The sequence below is a fragment of the Nuphar pumila genome, chromosome 5 (assembly GCF_984573655.1).
Source record: "Nuphar pumila chromosome 5, dmNupPumi1.hap1.1, whole genome shotgun sequence".
Lineage (NCBI taxonomy): Eukaryota > Viridiplantae > Streptophyta > Magnoliopsida > Nymphaeales > Nymphaeaceae > Nuphar > Nuphar pumila.
In genome coordinates, this window is record NC_143253.1 from 62,321,283 (window position 1) to 62,346,154 (window position 24,872).

Here is a 24,872-nt window from a genome sequence, read left to right on the forward strand (position 1 = left end):
TTATTTCACAAAGTAGAGAGCCGCACTCAGCTCATTTCACAGCCTCTCTGATCCCCACCCCCAACCCCTTTTAATTTCTCCCCTCTTCTTCTATTCCTTCCTCAAGATTAATTCCCAGCTCCACTACATACAAATATCTTTATCCCACAGTAACTGAGCTTCCCATCTTCTACTTTTTCTCTTTTTTCATCTTTTTTTTTTGCTGTTTGCCATTCCCTTTCTCTTTGCTTTGCTTTGCTTTTAGTGGAGATGGGTGTTGCTGTGCTGCTTGTTTTAGCCATGGCAACTTGTTCAGGTGAGGTTCAGACCCTCTGACTTATCCTGTTTGCAGTTTATTTTATTTTGGTCTTTCACTTTTCTTGGTGATGCTGATTTGCTGATTCATGACATGGGTGTACAATATGATTAGAGCCGAGTTTGCAGGCTGATTTCATGAGTCTTCTTTTCAGGGTTTTCTTTTTTTTTTCATAATTCAACCAGATGTGACTGATCTTCAGGGTTTTCATGTTCTATACGTTATTTTATCTTTTTTTCTTTTTTTCTTTCCCATGGATCTGCAATTCTACACAAGATTGTCAACTGCAGCTGTTTTTTTTTGGGTTTGGTGGCGCCTTTTTCTCCGTTTAATGTCAGAAAAACGGTGGGTTTTCTTGGTTGGTTGGGATTTGAAGGGGTATTGTTTATGTTGTTAAAAACCAAGGTTGTTTTTAGTGGTTTTTAGCTCACTCTGTAGCGTAAACCCACTCGTTTTCCTTCACATTCTTCAGCAAAAATGGGTATCTGGTTCCTTTGTGTGGGATTCTAGGTTCTTTGGTAGATTTTAGCTAAAACTAAATGTTCTCTTGATAACACTGATGAATTTTTTTTTCCAAAACAAAACATATACCAACATTTATTTTTTTCCTTTTTTGGTAATATCCTGCAAGATGGTTTTGATTCTCTCTCTGATGGTTTTGGTGCTGCATTCCTTTGGGGCGGTATTGGTATTGGCAGTGGTGGTGGAAGGTGGGACATGGTGTGTGGGGAAGAGCAACGTGGGTGATCAGGCCTTGCAGAAGTCTCTGGATTATGCATGTGGTGCGGGTGCAGACTGCCTCTCCCTTCAGCAGAATGGGGCGTGCTACAACCCAAACACCGTCCTTTCCCATGCCTCCTACGCCATGAACAGTTATTTCCAGAAGAAGGGCCAGGCCCAGGGTTCTTGTGACTTCTCTGGCACTGCTACGCTTACCACAACGGACCCAAGTAAGAGATAAGAGAACCCCCCCCCCCCCCCCCTCTCTCTCAGAGCTCTTTGAAAATCTGTTCATCACTTTTGGGTGTATGTTCTGATTGCAGGTTATGGCTCCTGTGTGTATCCTTCAACAACCAGGTCTCTCTCTCTCTCTGTCTCATTGTGCATTTTTACAAGCTTATCGTTATTTCTTTTTCTGTTTGCCGTGGGAGAATACGATGCGTGTGTGAGACGAAAAGTTTTGCAAGGAATTTCTGGTCCCGTCTTTTTATTCGTCTGATACAAAAGCTTATTTACATTTTTCTTTTTCTAAACTGGAGTAACGAAGCTTTCCTGCACCTTCCTATTAATGTACTTTCGGCACACACACCCGTCTGTCTCTTCTGCTTGTTTTTATGAACATTTATTTCCATTCTTCTTCTTCATAGTAGAGTTGGTGACTTTATTAAAGTCGCCCTTCTCCTCTTGATTACTGCACTAAAAGAAGAAAAAGGAAGATGCCTATTTGGTTCTTTGTCGATACCACTTCGCTCTCGCCGCTTCTATAAGTAGACAAAGGGAAATTTTAGTAGAATTTCGTTGCGTGTCCAATTTTATTTCGTCTTTCTCCTCCTTTTTCTTTTAAGAGTTTGGTCCCCCAATCCTTTGTACAACCCCCCTCTGTCTCTTCTTGCATATTTCTACTAAAACAATGTTCTCATGTCCCATTTTCTACTCTCTGATATTTAGGTGAGACCTGTGAAGGCATTAATTCCGAACCTCATGTTCATATTAGAAATGGGAAGTTTTATTAGATCTTTTATGGGTTATTATTGGGGTTGTCAATGGGTCTGGTTTCACCCGGACCAACCCCTACCCCAAACCCTATTAGTATATGGAGCCGGGTATGGTTTGTGAAATTTCATACCAGATCCGGCCTGACCAGAGTTTCAATTAAGATCCTTAATTTTTCAATGTAAAAAATGATAAAAAATATTATTTTACTGGGTATTGTTGGGGGCTGGTTTATGTGTAATCCTTATGGGATCTGGGTATTGTTCCTCTTATGGTGGGTCCAATTACACCGGGTCGAACCTGGTACCACATCTCAAGTCAGGTTTGGGTCTGGTTCCACATGAGTCCAAACCAAACCTGACCCGTTGACACCCCTAATTATTGGTGTTCACCCTTGTTTTTTTAACATGTATTTGTGTTGTGGAATATGGTTACATAGTTCGTTCTTCCACTTTTTCCTTCACATTAAAAATTGGAAGTTTCGTTACATCTTTTATGGATTATTATTGGTCTTCACTTGTTCTTTTTTTTACAATGTATTTGTGTTGTGGAATATGGTTTGCCATACAAAGGACATACTCCTTTCTTCCACTTTTTCCTTCATATTAAAAATTGGAAGTTTCATTAGATCCTTTATGGATTATTATTGGCCTTCACCCTTGTTTTTGTAACATGTATTTGTGTTGTTGGATATGGTTTGCCATATAAAGGCCATACTTCTTTCTTCCACTTTTTCCTTCATATTAAAAATTGGAAGTTTCATTAGATCTTTTATGGAATATTATTGGTCATCACTCTTATTTTTTAGTATGTATTTGTGTTGTGGAATATGGTTTGCATATAAAGGACGTTGCTCTTCATTGTTTTCACATGTATTTGTGTGCCAAATGTGGTTTGCTTGCCATATATGGGGCCATATTAAAAAATGGAAGTTTTCTTTTTTCTTTTGAAGGATAGACGAAGCCAGGCATGGTTGATTCACTTTTTCCTCTTTGAACATATTTTTTTATACACGCACATTCGCAATGTGGGCAATATTTTTGAAAATATCATGATTTTATTGTGCTATTTCCTTTTTCTTTTGTATGAAAGCCAAGCTTAGGGGATAGCACCTAGGCATTCTTACCGAGATCTCCTCTGTTATAATAGTGCAACATAATAGTCGAGCCCCTTCTCATTTGCTCCCTATTATTGTGATATTTTCAATAATAATCCCGATAATTTTGGTGATTTTTTTAACCAACAATTATAGTCTCGGATAATATTGGCCTTTTTCCAAGTGTGAAATGTGAATCTTCTTGCAGTAGTCGAAATGTTAACTTTTATATTTTATGCATTTGTTTTTATAATCTTTGAAATTTCAAAATTTTAATCATGTCAAGAAATTTATGGGGTTTTCCCCAAAAAAATTTTATAGTTTATGATAAGATTTTTTGGGAGAAACCCGATACTGTGATTTGTGACATTGTACACACTTTCTCTCTCTCTCTCTCTCATTTATGTTTGTTTGGTATATTTGTCAGTTGATTGCTGAATCTAATAACCATCTAAGTTTAATAAATGTTACCACACACATTTTAATTTAGTTTTAGTGGGTTTAATGTGTATGCCTCTTAGTTGAACACGCTTTTTATTTTTTTTTATTTTTTTTTGAGAGTAACACACACACACACACACATTATCTAGTGTCTGTTTGAAAATGCTACTAAATCTTCCAATGAACATGGTGGTTGCCTTTAATGTGATGTTGGCTCCTTCATTGGCTATATGCAGTGCTGCTGGGACCCCAACAACTACGACTACTACCTCACCAACCACATCAACAACCCCAAACTCCACCACCAGCACCACATTCCCTGGCTTGGGCCCCACCTCTTCTGTCATAAATGACTCCAGCGCCCCCTTCATTCACACCTTAAGCCTTGCTCTTCTCCTGGTCTCTCTCTTAATCTCAGCCTTATTTTTCTAATGGCTCTGTCAATGTAAGCTGAGAGACAGAGAGAGAGGCGGTGTGGGCTGTGGGGATTGTTGGTGGAAGAGGACTGTGGGACCCAACCATGGTGTGCTGCAAGAGGAGGAGAGTGCTGTTGAGCATGCGAGGAGGGGTGCGCGCACAAGGATCCGAAAAATCATTTAATTCAAGGTCTGTCTCTTTTTTTGGCTTTCTCTTCTCCTGCTTTCTCTCTCTTGGGGGGGGGGGAGGGAATGGGAGTGAAAAGGGTTTTGATTCCTTTCCGATGGTAGATGTTGTGGGTTGGGATATGAGATGATGTAGTACCTCTGTCTATCTATTTTTAATTTTTTGTATATTTAGGCAGGGTTAAACTTAGTTATTGTTATTATCATCATCGGTGACGAAAATGAGAATCTGGGTACATTTTCATTAGCTTGTAGATTGGTCTCTCTCTCTCTCTCTCTCTCTCTCTCTCTATATATATATATATATATATATATATATATATATATATATGGCTGGAAACACAGGGTGTTCGACTTGGTTTAGCTCGGATAAATAAAAGAACAGGTGACAACTTAGACCAGTGGCTGACCAAGGCCTTTAATTTTTTGGGCGACAAAAAGTAAACTGTCAAGAAAAAATCAAGTGGCCATGTTTGAAGTTTAATATATAAAAAGAAGAATGCATAAAATATATATATACAAAGAAAAAGATGCATGGAAAATATACATGAAATATGGACTATTAAGTATGAGAACTGAAAATATAAGAACTAATGTGTGAACCATGATTTTCATGAATTGTTTATTTTCTCTTGAATCCGTACAGGTGATCTTCATGCCTGGTTTTATAATAACCCGCACTTGAATCATCCAATTTTATAAATAATACTTTTTTAAGGCTCATAATCTTCATAAATATTCAATCTTTCAAGAATCACAATTTTTTTATCAAAAATACACTATTGAATGGTTGATTCCTAGCAAACTCACAATGCCAATGACATCCACATGGCTGGATTTGCAAAAAAGGTGTTGTAAATACTCATATTTCTAGTTCTCATATTCTAATGACTCGTGTGTATATATATATATATATATATATATATATATATATATATATATATATATATATATATATATATATATATATATATATATATATATATATATATATATATATATATATATATATATATATTTATTTATTTATTTAACATAGAATATTTTTACGTTATCTAGCTTGTGTTAGGTTCGTCTCATTTACGGACGTTCCAAGTTGGAACTCTACTGGACCAAAGACAAACAAATTGGCTGAGCCTGAACATGTTTATTTCTTTTCATTGTCAGTACTTTTTATGTATAATGTATTTTGATTAATATATAAAAAGAAGAACGCATAAAATATATATACAAAAAAAATAAATATACATGAAATATGAACTATTTAAGTGTAATATATAATATATATATATATATATATATATATATTTATTTCATGTATAAATAGCATAGAATATAACTCTACTCGACCAAAGACAAACAAACGAGCTGAGCCTGAACATGTTTAATGCGGTTGATTCGGCTCATTTATGAACCCTATATGTCTAAGAAGGTCGTAGTCCTGAACGTGTTAAGTTATAATTATAGGGCCAAGAAGTAACACAAAAAACAAGAGGGAATGATCAGTTGCAATGTGATTGCACACTTTTAGTGTGCCACTGCACCTGATCACCCTCCATCATTTCTGGGGCCCACAAGATGGAGGGTGATCAGGTGCAGGCACACTCAAAGTGTGCAATCACATTGCACATGTAGGCTATGGTCAAACATAACAACTTTGCTTGATCCAAACTAAGACTGAAGGAAAGAAACCCTTCTGAGGATACTCTTCTCTGCGTTCACAAAAAACCAAACACTAAACATGTTTTGTGTACCATTGGATATGGGTCTTGATCTAAAATGTATATGTAGCCATCCCAGGTAAAACAAGAGGGAAATCAAGGTTTTCACATGCTAAAAGTGCAAATGGACTACATTGGATCCAAAAGAGACTGATTTGAATCTGAAAATAATCCATGTAAATCCAACTCTGATAAAATTTTAGGTCATTTTCTGAGAATCTGTATCCAAAGATAGTGTGTTGGGTTTGGCTTAGATGTCCAACCAAAACCAATCCATTTGGACCCTAGATATGAGTAATCATGGGAATTTATTTTTTTTTTTGAAAGACAAGCTGGGGTTTAGGGATGGCAGTGGACCGGGGAAAGCGGGGCCCCACCCCGCCTCGCCCCGTTTGGATGGGGGATGAAGGGTATGAAACGGGGATGGAGGCGGGGATGGACGTACACTTTTTCCCGTCCCCACCATGATCCCCGCCCCATCTCCACCCCGACCCGTTGTGATCATCGCAAAATTTTTCCTCTCGTAATGTTCTCTCTCTTCCTTCTCTTTTCCTTTCTAACCTCTATTTTCCTCATTTTTGAAGGGAGAAAAATAAAAGAGAGAAAAGAAGATAGAAGAGAAAGGAAAGAAGAGAAAAGAAGAGAAATTCTTTTGCGGGTCTCACTTCACCTTAATTTTGAAAATATTTGAAATAACTCGCCTCCGTTTTTGAAATATTTGCGGGAAAACTGGGAGACGGGATCCGCTCGTCGGTACGAGGTTCGACCGTTCCTGACGCCTTTACTAGGGGTAATCGAATCAAGAGTCGAATCTATGCCTTTTGCTTTGCTAAGAAATTATCTAAGAATTTATTTTAACTCTAAATGCACAAAGAATCATGCTTGTGCGAATGCAAAGATGTATGCTATTTTTTAAAATGATTTGAAATTTTTCAAGTGTTTCTGAGATGAATCTTATGATAAAGTGAAGAAATGGTTTCTAACTTAGAACTTAAGATTTAAAGTTCTAAGTTTTTGGAATAATCAGAATTTGAGAATGAATCTTGACTTTGAAAGGAATGGTTCTGAAGTTGAGATAAAAGGAGAAGAAATGAAATTTCAAAGTCATAAATGGGCTTTGAATCAGAATAGAGATGAAATGGAATTGAATTCTAACTTTGAAATTTGAAATTAGAATGAAATGTGGGAAATTTAAGTAAAATTTTGAGAAATAGAAATGATTTGAAAGTTGGAATTCAAGATGGAATTTGAATCCAAGGTCTGGATTCTAAATAGGGTTGAGATTTCAAAATTGAATTATGGGTTTAGAATCCTAAATGGGAATTGGATTTAAAATCTGAGATGAAAAAAATGGAATTGGATTCAAGATGGAATTTGGATCTGAAATTTTGAATGGAATTGGAGCCAAGATTTGGGATCCAAGATAGAATTTGGATCTGAAGTCTGAGATCCAATGCAGAGTTGGACTCTGGACCCTAAGATGGAATTAGATCTGAAGTCTGAGACCCAAAGTGAAGTTTGGATTCTGGACCCTAAAATGGAATCGGATCTGAAGTCTGAGATCCAAGGTGAAGTTGGATTCTGGATCCTAATCATGGAGTTGGATTTGAAGTCTGAGATCCAATGTAGGATTGGGTTCTAGATCCTAGAATGGATTTGGATCTGAATCTGAGATCCAATGTAGAATGGGGATCTAGATCCTAAATGGAATTTGGATCTGTAATCTGAGATCCAAAGTATAAATGAGGATCTGGATCCTAGAGTGGATTTTGGATATGAAATCTGATATCCAAAAGGTGGATTTGAACTCTAGATCCTAGGATGGATTTTGGATCTGAAATCTGAGATCTGAAGTAGAATTGGGTTCTGGATCCTAGAATGAGTTTGGATCTGAAGTCTGAGATCCAAAGTAGAATGGGATTTTGGATCCTAGAATAGATTTTGGATCTGAATTCAGTCTGATATCCAAAAGGGAAATTGAGTTCTGGATCCTAGAATGAAATCTGAAATCTGAGATCTGGGATGAGATTGGATTCTGGATCCTAGAATAGATTTTGGATCTGAAGTCTGAGATCCAAAGGGGAATTGAGTTCTGGATCCTAGAATAGATTTTGGATCTGAAGTCTGAGATCCAAAGGGGAATTGAGTTCTGGATCCTAGAATGGAATTGAAATTTTGGAGTTTGAATAAAATGGTTTTCAAATTCCAAAGTCAATTGGACTTTTGAAAATGAGATAAAATTGGAATAGAAAGGATATTCAAAATCACTTGGGTTTTCGAAAAGAATTTTTGAAAATATGATGCAATTCTATCCTAAATGATGAAATGAATTTAAAGATTTTGAATTTTGGAATTTTGAAAAGCTATCCCATTCTTTAAATAAATTAAAATGAGGTTGAAGACATAATACATCCCTGACTATGGTCATTGAATGTATTATGTAATAACTACATTTAAATTCAAGTGAAGAATAAAATACATTTTTGGTGCTTTTATAGAATTTAAAATGAAATTAATTCTCAATATACCCTGACTATGGTCATTGGTATATATTTTGAGTTAAATTCTGATAAAAGGAAAAAATATTTAAGGAAAATATGATGAATTTTGAAAATGGATCCAGTGTGGATCCAGTGTTATTTTGTAAAAGATAAAAATGCTAAGTTTTGTCCAAACCCTGACTATGGCCATTGATGTGGATCATCAACTTAGTATCAATTATCTCTTACGAAATGGTGCACGTGCCATTCGTGTTTCACCATTGTGAGAATTTGAGAAATAAAGGCAAAAATGCATGAGAACAAGCAATTTATGATGTTCTACAATGCTCATTCATTCTAATCTAGAACAAGGAATGTAAATTCTTATTTAAAATCTAACTATTACAATACATGAAAATTTCACAACTCTAAGTAGGGATGTTTTTCACATATTGCCTGCAAAAGATGGAGCTAGCCACAAAGCCAAATTGCCTGAATATAAATAATGATGGGAGATACCAAGTAAAAATTCAAAATATCATGGTCATGCTATATGAGAGATGCACACATGAATCTAGCCATCTAAATGTATATGAAGATGTCATGGGAACACATGATGATGTTTAATGATACATAGATAAATGATAGGGTAGGGTTGTTATGATCGGTTAGATAAGCGAATAATGTGAGAGTATGCTATGTGATGTGAATGAAGGGAGGTAAAGGTTATATCACAGGGTGTTGCTGCAATCGACAGGTAGGTATATGCACATGGGAGGTTACGTTACTGTGGTAGGCACAGCAATGGAGGACTTGAATATAGATAATGAGTGAATGTGGTTGAAGAGGAGATTCACCGGAAGATGTGCAGGTGTGCTACTGGTCTATTGCGAACATACTAGCAAGCAAAATGTGATAAGGTCAACATGTTGAGTCAATACCAACTGAAAATCAATACAAATGGATGGAATAAATAAACAGAGTATACAGAGAAGCCTTGATTGGTCCATAGCAGCCTAAGAAATCCTGTCCCTTCAAGGACTTGCATCTGATTGTTGTTGAGTTTCTTCACTCCACTTGATTCGACCTTTGGGGGCTTTTACTGTGCAAAATTGTAGGTAGTTGTATCACTTCCAGATATCGCAGGATGGCCCTTGAATGGATGGAGGTCTTCCTTCCTGTGATTCACACCAACATGCTGCATACTTGGGGGTAAAAAGTATTCTTACCCCTTAACAGTGGTCGAAATCACTTGATATGTGAGCTTGGATGCGCGTAAGCACCAACTTCTTGCCATGCTGGAGTATGCAGATATTGCAAAAAAAAAAAAAAAATTTCCCAGCGGCATTATAAAAAATGGTTCAACTAATCAAGTGTTGCAGAGGTTCTTTCTTTTTTTTTTTATTGTAATGATACTTCTGCTATTGCTGACTCATATCAGCTCCTTCATGATTCATTACGTCTGGCAACTCAAACTATGTAAGACACTGTGGCATCCTCTTGCAAAGGTTTTCAAGTTGAAACACATGCATTCTCTCAGACATGACATGATCAACCTGAATGGAAGCAACAAAGGCACTACCATGATCATCAATGGAGGGTGCTGGAGATAATGCACATGAGGTGGGAGCATAGCAGATAATGGGGTGTGCTAAAAAAATGTACAGGAAACAATAGATGTACACAATGGATGGGTCAAAGGATGAGAGTGATGGGGAGGCATAAAATGCCAAGGTTATTGCCACTTGTGGAGAATATCTCCAAAAATTCAAGCCCCTGTTATCCTCCCTGAGGGTTTCATTATTTTCAAGAGAGGCTCTCACAAAATTGAGAGAGCCATCAAATTCAGGTACTGCTTCTCAACAGTTCTATCGGAATATTGGCAGCAACTGATCCAACAAGAAGCTGATTTCATCAATAGCTGAACTGGTGACGATCTTTTCTGCAGATGGAGATCACATGGCTAAACAGATGGAATCAAGTTATTGACTAGAGGTGAATAAGGGTTAGGGCTAAGTTATACAACTTCTCTGTCTTATTGACCCGTCTTTACCATGGGCTATCGAGGAGCAACCAGTTTGTCAATTGCTTTGTAAGACAAATCCTGTCGTACCTAATGAAGTATTAGACCAAGCTTTTGACATCTTGACTCAAGTAAATCTCCGCGGGATTCACATTTGTTGAATGGCAAAATAATTACTATGCTAACCACCCACGCTCTCAATTATAATAGTGATACAATCTTATTGAATTAAATCACACAGATGACCCCTACTGTGAGTTAACTACACAGGAAATTGACATCTCAAATTTATATTCAAACCATAAATCAATATTGGCAGGTTGATTTAACATTCATTGCTGAGTTTCAACAGGTCAATGCTCATGAGCCATTAGAGCATGAGTTTTTAGCAATTTCTCTGTAACCACGAGATTTTATAGTACACTTCATTGAGAATCTGTGTTGATTCCCAATGGAGCCCATGTAGGTTGATATGGTACACTATGGCTAATGACAACAGGATGTTGGCTGATGATAATGGTGGAGGTAGGATAGGTAGGTTTGATATGTATAGAGGAAGGGTGACGGAGGAGGTGGCAAGTTGCAATAGTGATTTCAGAAGCATCACATGGATGATTCTCCCTGACCGGGCATATGTATGAAAGTCATCAGCAAAACAGAATAATGATGCAAAAGTATCAACTGAAACATAGTAAAAGGATAATGTATGCTGCCAACGATAAAACAAAGTTTCAGTATATTGCTAACAAAATCAACGTAATGTTTATAAATGAAGCAGAAATAGTGAAACACAAAGCACACACAATATAGATAGTGACAATGAACACAAAAGGATGCAAAAAGAAGAGATGCAAAAGAAGATGTTAACGTATGCTGGATGCAAATCTACTGTAATATACAGGAAAATACACAGACGTGCATGATGAAGAGGATAGAAATTGAAAATAAAATAAAAATAAAGTGAGAGAGGCAGATCATATCAGCAAACAGAGAGAAGATGCAAACAGAAAATTAGAGATCAAAGGGGAAATCAAGGTATCTAGAATAAACTAAAATATTTACAGGAAATTCTTGATGAGATATCCAAAAGCATGGGAATTAATGCTACATGATAAGAGCAATGTATTGAAAATAAAACATCTGATGGTAATATCATGCAATATCAAATATACGAACTCCTGTAGATGTAATGGTGAGGGCTAACATTAGAATATAACAATTCTGACTTCATGTTTTAGTCAATTATTGATGCTGAATGAAGGATGAGATTAACAAGAGATGGATGTCGCTACTTAAACAGAAGAACAGAGACATTTTGTAAAATATGACCCCCAACCCTGATGCTACTTACCTTCAGGTCCAGACCACGACCAGTATCATCAGAGAGAATGAGGTATCCTTGAATGGCGTTCGCCTGATCTGCGACCAATATCCATGCCAGTTTTTGTCCCCTCCAGGAAGCCTTAGGACTCTTAGAGATGTCACGACACCGATAGCCTCATCGATCTGGTTATCATGTCGTTCTTAAACTACAACGACAGTCGTATGATTTAAGATGGATAGTTTCAGATCTTTGAGAACCTTCTGAAGGTCCTCAGCTAATAATCACATCTTCTTTTTTTTTTTTTTAGTTCGAATCAATAGAGAATCATAACCACTCGCGTGACCTGATCTCGGATTATCAAATATTGTATCTATTTGTGGAGCTCTCACGCTTTTCAAACAATGATAGATAGAAAACAATCGGGCGAAAGACCCATCGAACTCATCGTTAAAGAGAATATGCATAACAGATGATAGAATGTTGTGAGCAAAATGTGGAGTGAGAAATATCAACAAGAACCAGACACTAAATGCCGATGTAGATAAAAAAAAGAAAAACATGAGAACATCGTCGGATAACATCTAAACCAAAAAGTTAAGCATAAACAGGAAATGAGAATGAACAGGAAATCAAAAAAAAATGAGGAAAGGAAATGGCAAATTGATAATATCAACCGAAAAATCAAGATCACAAGATAACAGAGAAAAAGAAAAATGTCGAATCAATGAATGTTCAAAATCGCTTAATCATAAAAAAAAAAAATTGAAAAGGAAAGAATAAAACAAGTTTTGGAGTCTGATGGCTCCCTTGATGTGGCAGCAAGTGGGCCGATCCTGCTACAGGCAGGTCGATCCCACAATTTTGCTTTACGAAGAGAATGAAAATAAAAAGGAAAAAAAATAAAAGAACTAAAAACAACAGAAGAATAAGGCGATGCTAAGAAAGAGGAAGAAAAAAAATTATTTTAGAATAACCAGAGAAGAAAGAATCACTTACCTTTAGCTTCGTAATCGACCACTGGATTGCTTAGGATTCCTGGAGCAGAGTCGACTCCCTTCAATCAGTGGGGAAGGAAATCAAAGAAAGAAGGAGAAGCAGAGAAGGACTGAAGCAAAGAAAAAAAAAGAGAAGAATGCAGGTGGATGGGTGAAGAGCGGATGGCCGTAGGGTTTGCCTCTACCCATTCTTAAAGAAGAGGAAGAAACCTCTTGAAAGGGGGGTTTGTTGGAGATGGGCGGCCGGAGGTGAATCCGTTGGTGATGGAGGAAGTGCGATGGGTGAGAGAAAGAGAGAGGGGCGAGACTGAAGGTGATCGAGGCGGCTCCCCCTTTTTTTTTTTTTCTTTATGAAGAAAAACCCTAAAAAAGTTTTTTTGCAAAAGACCCCCTCCCTTTGATTTTCAAATTTTTACAAAAAGGGGGTTCCTGAGGTTTTTAGCAAAATTAGTTTTCAAAAATTCTCAAAATCATTTGCTTTTTCTCGTAGTTTTTCCAACTTTTTGGTTTCTTGTGTTATTTCTCAATTTTTTTGTATTTTTAGAATAAAATTCTAAAGTTTGTGAGAAAACAAAGATTAAAACTATTTTTTTTGTATTTTCGCAAAAATATTTACAAAAGGGAATTTTTCTGAGAATTTAAAAGCCATTTTGAGAAAATTTCTTCAGAAATGGGTTTGGATCCGGATTTTGAGAAAATATGGATTTAAAGTACTGGATTCAGATCCGAAATTTAATTTCGAATATAGCTTTATGGAATTTAATTCAGAAAATCTGAAGAAATGACTTGATTTTCTCAGAAAACGGGGTTAGGAGCAAAAGGGTCATTTTTACAAAATTTTGAAAAATTTGGGGTGTTCACACCCGTCCCCGTCACTTTTCCCCGCAATATCCCCACCCTGCCGTGCCTCATCCCCGTTTGAACCAGGGATGGAGGACATGAAACGGGGATGAAGGCGGGGGGTGGAGGTTAAAATCCATCCCCGCCGGGGATGGAGGCGGGGATGGAGGTTCTAATAATCTTGAGGCGGGGCGGGGGTGGAGACCTTGTCCCCCGCCCCGCCCCACTGCCATCCCTACTGCGGTTAGGCAGATCCCTACCATACATTGGGTTTTTAACCGGCAATGCCCAAACAACAAGGTGACGTGCACTAGCTGCTCATACCAGACAAATGAAGCCCCGATGGTGAGTAATCAAGGCCCACAATGAATCCAAACGCTACTTAACCATGGAATTGGACTTCTTTGGTTAATTAAAAAAGCATTATCCAACTTAGGGGTGGACATCAGCTCGGCCGGGAGATGGCCCAGCCCGTTTTCTAACGGGCCAGGCTTTGGCCCGGTTATTAACAGGCTTGGGTTTGAAGACCGGCCCAAAATTTGGCCTATTGTGCCATTGTGAAGCGGGTCAGGCCTGACCCGACCCAAATCCAACTAATTAAGTAAATAATAAATAATTAACTGGTTCTCATGTACCCAACTAATTTATCTTTCTAGTTTTCATAAAATTAATTCAACTAATTAGGTAAATAATAATAGTTACCAAGTTAATATGCAATTAATTAATTTTTAAAATTTTAATTAATAAATAGCGCAGGCTCGGTAGCCCACAGGCCAACCCGGACCTGGCTCACGTATATAACCGGCCGGTTTCGGCCCGGTAGTTTAATGGAGCTCAGGCCTAAAACCTTGTCCCAGGCCAGGCTCATGGCGGGCCGCGTTGGCTTGGCCCATTGGGCCCGGTTCCCACCCCTAATCCAACTAGAATATATGTCAGATTCAATCTGAAAATTTGTGTTTGACCATATGAGTTCAGACTCCTGGGTTAATAAAGTAAACTAGTTCAGGCTTGAATCTTGATGAATCCAACTCATTTTATGAAAATTGATGCTATTTTTTTCCACAGAGAAAGCATAGGGATTCGAACTTGCAACGTCCCAACACAAGGTGACGTGCACTAACTGCTCCTGCCACACAAGCAGAGCCCCGTTGGTGAAAAAAAACTGAACAGGTTTTTGTTGGACCCCTGGCTGGGTGTGATGAAGGCATCTGTAACTTCAATCCCCATGGGTTGGGTATTAGACCTAAATAGGGCTGCCAATGGATTGGGTATCCGACCCATCAGGGTGCACCCAAACGTGCACAAATAACAAGCACTCCGATTTGAATTATGTCAGGTCGAAGATAGAACCATAAACCAAACCAAAATAATTTAGAGGGCATCAGCATTGCCAAAATAGTAGGAACAACTCTGGGATCATAATTTTTTGACGTAAAAATATGTTTTTTTTTTTTGAGGTCTGAAATTTTATTACACTGCAGGCCATTGATTTTTCATCACTTGTATGTATGCATCAGAAAAACATGATGCAAAGGTCAGTTTCTACTAAACTTAATAAGCAGAACACATTTAGAGGGTCAGATGTAAAAAAAAAAAATTTAAAAAAAAACAAAAATATTATATTTTTTACTAGGGGTTCCTTACCCACAATGAGTAGCAAAACATTACCCCTTTAGAATATTTTTTTACATAAAAGATTTGTAACAAAACACTTGACTCGGCTGGTTCAGTTGAAATATTTGGAAAAAAAAAATCATGATCCAAAGTCCAAACCATTCCCACATGTTACTTGGGTCAGGTTCGGGCGAGTAGTAACATTCAGGTCAGTATTTTTTGTGCCCATATTATAAAAGGCTTTGTTCCTTTCCTCCCAACCAATTTGGATATTTTTTTTTAGAATAGGTGAAGGAAAAAACCTTCCATCACCAACCGTGCCCTATTTGGCTGGCCTCCAGTTGGTAAAACCTTGCCCAGTAACCAATTTGGATATATGTTATATTGTGATAGAATGGTAGGGTAATCAATCCACTCACAGGTCATTGCAGATTTTGTAGATGGAAACAATGATAGGATCCTGTCAGCAATCTCACCCAGCTATCATTTGCAACCACAAACCCCAACACAGTACAAGTGTACCCACAGAGGGGTGAGGTTTGTGATTGTAAACTCTCTCTGAGTCCAACCCAGTGTTTGACAGGTTTCGCTCTCTCGGGAAAAATGTTGTCAGTATCAGCCCTGAATCGTTGGGCCACCAATTCAGCTGTATCGGACTGAATCGTTCTGTATCAGCTCAAAAATAATGATAAATTATTATGTGTTAAAACTATTAAAATATATTAAAAAAGTATTTTGGTATCTTTTTACAATTATTAAAAAATAACCGTATCCGAATATCTGCCAATACCAATATGTATCGACCGATACTCACTGGAATTGGATGGAAGAACTAGCAAACCATGGTGCAATATACACCCATGACTTTTCTCAGGGTAAGTCCCCTTATAGCCTTTCAATTTAGGGTATAAAAAGGTCAGCGTTCTTTGGCATCTTTGGGGGAAAAGAAATCCCCCAAAAACGCAGATAAAAGGTCGAACCCCCTTGAGGCATTTGGCTTTTTAGCCACCAACTTTTTTATTCTCCCACAGATATAAAAACTTGGTGCTTTTTTTTTTATTCTCTATGACAGCATGCATGCCTAGCATCTTACTTTTGTGTGATAAGGGAGAGAAAACCACTGGTGTGAAACATGCAAATTAATATAAGATGACGGTGGCCCTAGATGCTGTGCAAAAAAAAGCATGGCTTGACACGTAGTTTAATTAGGTTTTGTAAATGAATCATATTGGTCCAAGGGGTCTATGGGGTATATGTCCTCCCAACAGCTCTGGCTTCACTTTTGTCAGCCTACTTATTGGAGGGCCTACTTTGGAATCGGGCTGGTAAACTATAGCTGCATGAGCAGATTCGTGCTAGTGACGAGCAAAGCAAAATTTCAAGTCGAGCCTAAGCTAAATGATTCAAGCTTGAGCTGCCTCGTTTACAAAAGAAATACATTGTTTCTAAGCTGGAAGCAATAGGATTTGATTCAACTCAATACATATTGAGCAAGCTTGCTCTTTAATTTTTTACAAAGAAAACATATAATATTGTTTCAAAGTCGAAAGCAATGAAATTGCTTGCAAGGCAAACACTTGAACCAACACTACCTGATGAAAATTTTATTTAAATATATGACCAGCCAACGTTACATGAGCCCGACATCTGTTGTCCGTGTTCAGCTTTCCGAGCCAATTGAGCTTAGTTTGGATTCACAAACCAAGCATGATCGAACCCACGAGCAGATCATCTCGTTTCCTAGACCTATTTTGGGATAGATGCTAACCTGGTTAGGCATGTTCTCTATAGGCAAGCTTTCTGATAAAGATCACGTAAACGTGATAGATCTCAAGAGTCCAGACGTGATAGACACAAAACTCAGAGAGTCAGGTTCCACGCCAACACTCTCCAATCATTCAGTTATCATAAAAAGCGATAATAAAAAAGGCAAGAGTGCAGACGTGATTGAGAATCTGGTTCCAGGTCAACACTCTCATACGGTTCATAATGATCAAAAACGTTATCCTCCAGAACCCTCTTTGTGTTACAACTCCTTTGTATCATCGTTTTATGATCATAAAACGGTAACCCACGTATTGTATAGCTGTATGCATTATAGGTTTCTACTTGTACTCTCATTTAGTCTATAAATATGATTGCTCAATCTCTCTGAAAACAGTGTGGAGAGAATATCGAGCTTTTCAATCTTTTGTTACAAAGCTATTCAATATCGTGTGACGCTCTTTCATGGTATCAGAGCAGCCAATCTCCAATGAGTTTTCAATGGCCGCTTCATCGTCCTTCTCGTCCTCCATGACCCAATGGAATGTCATTGCCAGCCTAGTCTCGATAAAATTAAATCGAGACAACTATCTACTGTGGAGATCACAACTCGAATCCGTTATGATAAGCCAAGATCTCCTCAAGTTTGTTGATGGATCTTGCTCTCATCCAGATCCTTTTATTACTGAAGAAGAAGGTAAGACCAAAAATCTGAATTATCCTATTTAGATTCGCTCTGACCAACTGGCCTTCAGTTGGATTAAAGCAACTATTTTTGAAGTTGTTCTCGAGTAAATCATAAGAACTAACTCTTGAAGAAGTCATACGGGTCTCAATCTCCTTTGAGACTCATGCTTCCAAAGAAAGATCTCACCTTCATAAAAAAGAACAATATGGATATGTTATCTTATTTGGATCGTATTAAGTTTTTAGCCAACTCCCTTGTTGTCGCCTGCCATCTTGTAGAGGACGAAGAGCTCATGCAAATAACTCTAAACGGCCTTCCACTCGAATATGAAAGTGATGCGTACTTGATAGGCATCGATCCACAATCCAAGATCCAAATGGATCTCAATACGCGTGGAAGCAGTTACTATGAAGATGAGTCCAAACAAGACTCTGGAAAATAGAATTTTCGGGACCTAAGCGCTCTATTTCGATAGAGGCAGTCCAAAGGAGAAGGTTACGCGACACACACACCTTCCCAACTAATCTGAAACCATAGGAATCAGACCTGAACTGTCTGATCTACGAAAGCATAACTGGACCAGTTAGACTGGTCTGCGACAGACTGTCCGAACGCAATAGGCAGTCAGATCGAGAGGGTTTTTGAACCCTCTAACGATGGAGTTTCAGAAAACTCTGAACAAAAGATTTCAAGGTCAAACTGAGATCTTTCTAACAAATTAAAGTTTGGATTTTTTGGGTATTCATACGAGTCTCTATGAATTTTTGAATTCGTGATACAGTATGTTCTAATTGTTGAAAAATGCAAACGAAGGTTCTAAACATGCAATCCGACTAACATGGATTTAAGGCATTCAGATGATTGAATCAGGTAAAACTCAGAATGGCAATAAGATTTAGCAGAATGTTAGCTAACTAAATCAAGTTTCAGATTTATAACTATCGCATGGAATATTAGGATATTTGAGAAACACAAAAGCCTAGTTTGGATTCTAGAACATGATTTTTGTTTCATGAATTTGTGACAGATACAGAAAGATCACGTTTTTTAAGTAACTTACGAGATGATTCAACAAAAATAGTAAACATAAAAGTTATAGACCCACGTTTTAAATTTTCACAGAAACAAACTTATCAAGATTTCATGTAGGGAATTGAAAAATAACCAAGAAATATGGGACACTGTCAGACGTGTTCTGTACTGGATCCGGTACAGAAGTGTTTTGTCTGTCTGGAACTTCACAATGATTTTTAAGGTCATAGATGACCAAATCATGCAAAGTCGTCAACAACAATATTGTAGGTCTATGTCTTAGCTTTCCAGCAAGCTAAAGAATACCCAAATTCAATTTGTATCCAGGATGATACGGTCAATTTACTGAGGTTGTGTCAAACAATCCGAGTAATGAGAGACGTGATTCGTAACATAAACCGAGCTTAAGCACACAAAGACTTACAGGAATTTAAAACCACTTCGAGATCAACCATTAACATAAAAAACCTCAGAAATTTCATTCATGAACTTTAAACAACAGTTCTTGCATGCAATTTAACCAGAAACGAAATAAAAGAAAGCATCAACACAATAAAGCTCAAGATTGAACGATGTTATCTGATTGCAGTCAAACGATGGGGGTACAACTGTGAAGCAACAACCACCACCACAAGTTCACAAACAACAGGAAGGTGTAGACTTCCCGAACATCCAGCAACTTCGAACAAGAACAAACGCAGCCCCAACCACACGTTCGATCTTCACCACCAAAGAGATGCTCAAATCCAAAATTCGAGTTGTCCTCACCAAAACTTGCAGACAAAAATTTCTTTAGATAGCCAACCTCTCCACCATTTTTCTGTTGGGATTTAAGGGGCTAAAAAAGGAGCAAGGCTCCCTTGAGGCCAATGAAAGAGCATATTACAAACAAATCTTAACTCTCATTACACCTTAAGTTGGCCCAATGAAAATGCATATGGACAAGAGACTCACCTCTCACTGAGCCAATGAGGTGCCACCTCTTCTTGGACCAATGAGTTTGCAACATTTGAAAAAGGTTATTATGACCTTCCAACAACCATTTGACTTTCTGAGTCAAATTGGGATTCAAATGAGGGTCAGGATTGTCCACTTGAAGTAATGCCAAATGGATCCAACGTGGTTTGGATCTTGGGTAAGATCCAAACTTCCTACAATCTGGATCCTGCTAAAAAATGCATTAAAATAAAATGCCGATAAAAAATAAAAACTATTCGAATACCCCATACCCCCTTTAGTGTCGCAAAATAATCCTATAGGGCACTAGAACTATCCAGATCCGTAGAATCTAGCACCTAAAAAAAGAAAAAAATAACAGAAATAAAATACATAAAAAGTCTAAATGATTGCGAATATATAAAATGGAATCAAACATATAAATAAAATTTCTGAGAAACAAATAAAATATCCCAAAAATTGGAACATGATATTCAAAGTGGATCTTGGTACACAGAGATCGAATTGGAACCAAATAGTCCTGTATGATTAGATTTGTCACGGATTGCATCCCGGATCAGATCTGATGAGTTGGAAATAGATCCAACTTGCCTTCAATGCACGGATCTTCAGGATGCTCTGCATTAGAAAGTTTTGTTACTTCAATTACCACCAATTTCACCACATACACATTTACAAATTTGTATGATCTGCTTCTTAATCAAGAACGTCACATTCTCCTCACTCACGCCAAGCCCTCTGAACCTCTAGAACAACAACAAACTGCTTTTACCATGTTCAAAGGCAGAGGATGCGGTCGAGATTCCTATCAAGGTCATGGTAGAGGACAAGGGAGAGGTACATCTCCAAATTTGTCCAACAATAATACCGTGTCCCAATCATAGGGCGATCGTGGAGCAGTTACTTATCAATATTGCAGCAAACATGGACATGTGGCCAAAACTTGCTGAGATATCCCTAAAGCCTTTTCAGCCATGTCTCTTCAGCAAAACACTGATAATTTTTGGTATCCTGACACCGGTGCTACAAATCATCTAACCATGGATGATCACCAATTCTCTCAGAAGTCCCAATATCACGGAGGTGAGAAAATCATGATTGGTAATGGTAAGATGATTCCTATCTTACACACTAGTAATCTTATTCTCAAGGCTCACAACTCTTCTTTTGACTTAAAGAATGTTCTTCATGTTTCTCAGTTTACTGAAGATAATAATTGCATTTTTGAACCCTTCTGAATTCTGTGTTAAGGACCGACAGACAGGCAAGATTCGCCTCAGGGTCCAAAATTAAGCACGAGACTCTACCCAATCAAGGTTGATGGTTAGTTGCAGGTGGCGGCATATGCAGGCAAAGCGGCTCCCTTTGACATATGGCACCACCGTCTTGGTCATGCAAATAAAAAGATTGTCTCTTTTTTAAACTCTAATTACTCTATTTTTGTTACTAAGATCCACAAAATAAAAGATTATGAGAGTTGTCTCATTGGCAAAGCACACAAGCTTCCTTTTAGTAAATCTAGTTCTTCTACAACGTCTCCTTTGGAACTTCTACATGCCGACGTCTAGGGGCCGACCTTAGTGTCTTCACGAGATGGTTTTCGTTTTTATCTTCTTATAGTGGATGACTTTTCTCGATTTACAAGGCTTTTTCCATTACACACTAAGTCTCAAGTATTCGAGTGTTTTTAGTCCTTCAAACATATTATTGAAAAGCAACTTCAGCTCTCCATTCGTACTTTCAATCTGATAATGGAGGAGAGTTTATTGGTCGTGAGTTTGAACAAATTTTTTGAGATAATGGTATTCTCAATCATTTTTTGTGCCCTCACACCCCAAAGAAAAATGATCTTGTTGAACGCAAACATCGACATGTGGTTGAAACCGGCCTCAGCTTGTTACACACCTCTTCTATGTCTGACTTCTTTTGGGTCGATGCATTTTGCACCGCAGTCTACATTATCAATTGTCTTTCGACTCTTGTTCTTCATCACAAGAGCCTGTTTGAAATTTTGTTTTGCAAACCGCCTGAGTATAGCCATCTTCGTGTCTTCGGGGCCCGTTGTTATCCTTTACTTATACCCTACTGCACCAGAAAACTTCAACCAAAGACTCTCCCATGTATTTTGCTTGGATATCCCTCTCGTCACAAAGGCTATCTTTGCTTCGACCCTTCTCACAATCACGTTTATATCTCTCGTCATGTTTAATTTGATAAGTCTCTTCTCAGAACCCCCATCTTCTTCCTCTTCTTCTCCCATCTAGGGTTTTCCCTCTCCTGTTATTTTGCATCCTCCCGACCCTCTTCCACCACCCCTCTCACCTTCGGTTGTCCCCCTTGACTCTTCCTTTCCCCCTCCTTCCGCACCTAATATGCCCCCTGTGAGTGAACCATCCTCCCCCATATCCTCTGCCTCTCCTCCTTCTCAACCTGCAATAACTTGCCCACCTAATCATACTCATCCCATGGTCACCCATTACATGACCAACTCTATTAAGCTTTGTGTCCTGACCGCTACCTGTTACCCTTGTCCCTTACATGTTTTAACTCAGTTCGTCTTACTCCCGAACCTACTACTTTCAAACAGGCCAATTGTGACCCTAAATGGTGTTCGGCTATGGAAGAGGAACTTCAAACCCTTTGTCTCAACCACACTTGACACCTTGTTCCTACTCGTCCCCATTATAATATTGTTGGTTCCAAATGGGTCTTTCGCATCAAATGATATGCTGATGGTTCTGTAGCTCGTTACAAGGCCCGTCTTATTGCTAAGGTTTTCATCAAGAGGAAGGTATTGACTTTTTTGAGATGTTCAGTCTCGTCATCAAGCCTACTATGATTCGTGTTGTTCTTTCTCTTGTGGTTTCGTCCGGGTGGCCCAATCATCAGTTAGACTTCAATAATGCAATTTTAAATGGCATTCTCTATGAAGCAATATATATGACCCAACCTCCTGGTTTTGAAGACCCTGCCTTTCCACAATATGTCTGCAAGCTTGATCATGCTCTGTATGGTCTCAAGCAAGCTCCTCGTGCCTAGTACCAGCGGCTCAGCTATCTTATCTTCAATCTTGTGGGTTTCATATCTCTCTTTCTGATGCCTTGTTGTTTATTCTTCAAGACCATGGTTTGGTTCTATACATCCTGGTATATGTTGATGATATTATAATCACTGGCAGCTCTCCTATTGCTATCCAGCAGCTCATTCAACAACTCAGTCTAGCCTTCTCCATTAAAGGCCTGGACCATCTCAATTACTTTTTTGGCATTGAAGTCCTTTATGGTTCGTCAGGTCTCATTCTCTCACAACGTGCTTATGCACTTACTTTGTCGTGCTGCCATGATAGATTCCAAGCCCATCTCTACTCCTTTAAGTGCCAGTGCTAGGCTAACCAAAGCTGGTGATCACCTTTTCCACGACTTCACTTTATACCGCAGTATTGTGGGTGGACTCCAGTACCTCACCATCAAACGGCTTGATGTTGCCTTCGTAGTTAATAAAGTCTGCCAATTCATGCATCAGCCCATAGTTGCCCATTGGTCTGCGGTCAAACGTATTTTGCGCTACATCAAAGCGACTATTCATCATGGCCTACACCTCTCGCACTCCTCCTCACGTCAGCTAAGTGTCTTCTCTGACGTAGACTGGGCTGACAGTCTAGATGATCGCAAATCCACAAGCGGTTTCGCTCTATTTTTTCGATCCAACCTAATCTCGTGGTCTTCTCGCAAACAACGAACGGTCGCCCGCTCCAACACTGAAGATGAATATAAGTCTCTTGCCTGTGCAGAATCAGAACTTAGAACTTTTATGGCTGAAGTCTCCTCCCATTCTTTGGTGCGACAATCTTGGTGCTTTATATCTCGCTGCAAATCTCATTTTTCATGCTCACACAAAACATGTTGAAATTGATTTTCATTTTGTCCGAAATCATGTACAAAAAAGACATTCAAGTTCAGTTTATCCACTCTTCTGACCAGCTTGCTGAAGGCTTGACTAAAACTCTCACATCCTCATGGTTCGATTTTCTTTGGGACAAGCTCAACATCGTGGACCCCACATTGAGCTTGCAGGGGCATGATAAAGATCACGTAAATTTGATAGATCCCAAGAGTCTAGACGTGATAGACACAAAACTCAGAGAGTCTGGTTCTACGCCAACACTCTCCAATCGTTCAGTTATCATAAAAAGCGATAATAAAAAAAGGCAAGAGTGCAGACATGATTGAGAATCAGTCAACACTCTCATACGGTTCATAATTATCAAAAACGTTATCCTCCAGAACTCTCTTTGTGGTACAACACTCTGGACAAATGTCTCTAGAGTCCTCATTTGTATCATGGTTTTATGATAGACATTATCATAAAACGGTAACCCACGTATTGTATTGTATAACTGTATGCAATATCGGTTACTCTCATTTAGTCTATAAATATGATTGCCCAATCTCTCTGAAAACAGTGTGGAGAGAACATCGAGCCTTTCAATCTTTTGTTACAAAGCTATTCAATATCGTGTGACGCTCTTTCACTTTCTTCCCAAAAAAGTGGGTGCCAGGCACATGCAACTTTTACCTGTTATGGCCCCAAGGCCTAGTCAGAGGGTGGAGATTTTGCACAAGTGGGAAATCAGATGTGAAATCTTGACACATCAAACAAATACCCCACCCCATGTGGATGAAACAAGTGGCAAATCGGCAGCAAATACAACGATCATCAATCTTTCATATACATTGACATGAGTTTCATATAAAAACATGCAGTCTGCATATGGATACGGGGAAGTTACCTATTAGCAACACTTTGATATGTTTATGACTGAGATGTAAACAACCATGTTGGTTCTACTGTTCAAATTCACAAATGATGTATGAAGTTGGAATTGAATGCATTAATCCAATCACTACCTTTCTGCTGTAAGAGTTCTTGTGAGACTCTAGGTTACATATATATATTGTCCTAATTCAAATCTGACAGTTGAGACGAACTTATGCAAGCACATGAGCAAAGTAATACCGAGTGTAAAGTGCATGTGACCTTTATTAATGCTGCATGATTTTGACAGCTAGTATGTCTTGACACATACTAGCAGGTAATATTGAATTGACAGCTATAAGCCTCAGTCATATTTACACACAGCAGGCACACCCTCTTGTGACACGATTCAGACCAAGTTTACCGTGAGGCTTCACTTACAACCTATACAGAGGGCTATCCAGTTCAGCTCTACAAGCTTTCTTGTTCGGTTGCGGTTGCCGTGTCCGCTTGACTGCATCTGTGGACAACA

At 38.4% G+C, this 24,872-nt stretch overlaps 2 protein-coding genes across 3 annotated transcripts in view; one reads left to right on the top strand and one right to left on the bottom strand.

Annotated features, from left to right (window-relative positions):
- Positions 1-24,872, top strand: part of LOC149837700 (PLASMODESMATA CALLOSE-BINDING PROTEIN 2-like) — a 27,156-nt gene continuing 2,284 nt past the window's right edge. Inside the window, exons 1-4 of one of the 2 annotated variants that reach the window (XR_016431919.1) lie at positions 1-295; positions 994-1,245; positions 1,339-1,372; positions 3,782-4,151. Coding sequence is in view for 1 of the 2 variants with exons in the window: in XM_090006182.1 (XP_089862308.1) it covers positions 250-295; positions 994-1,245; positions 1,339-1,372; positions 3,782-3,977 (528 nt within the window). In the remaining variant the exon portion in view is untranslated. Of the gene's footprint in view, positions 296-993; positions 1,246-1,338; positions 1,373-3,781; positions 4,324-24,872 lie in introns of those variants that run through there. The other variant, XM_090006182.1, reaches the window with a different exon arrangement.
- Positions 24,599-24,872, bottom strand: part of LOC149837701 (alpha/beta hydrolase domain-containing protein VTE7-like) — a 24,088-nt gene continuing 23,814 nt past the window's right edge. Inside the window, exon 6 of the mRNA XM_090006181.1 lies at positions 24,599-24,860. Coding sequence (XP_089862307.1) covers positions 24,778-24,860 — 83 coding nt within the window. The 3' untranslated portion in view covers positions 24,599-24,777. The remainder of the gene's footprint in view (positions 24,861-24,872) is intronic.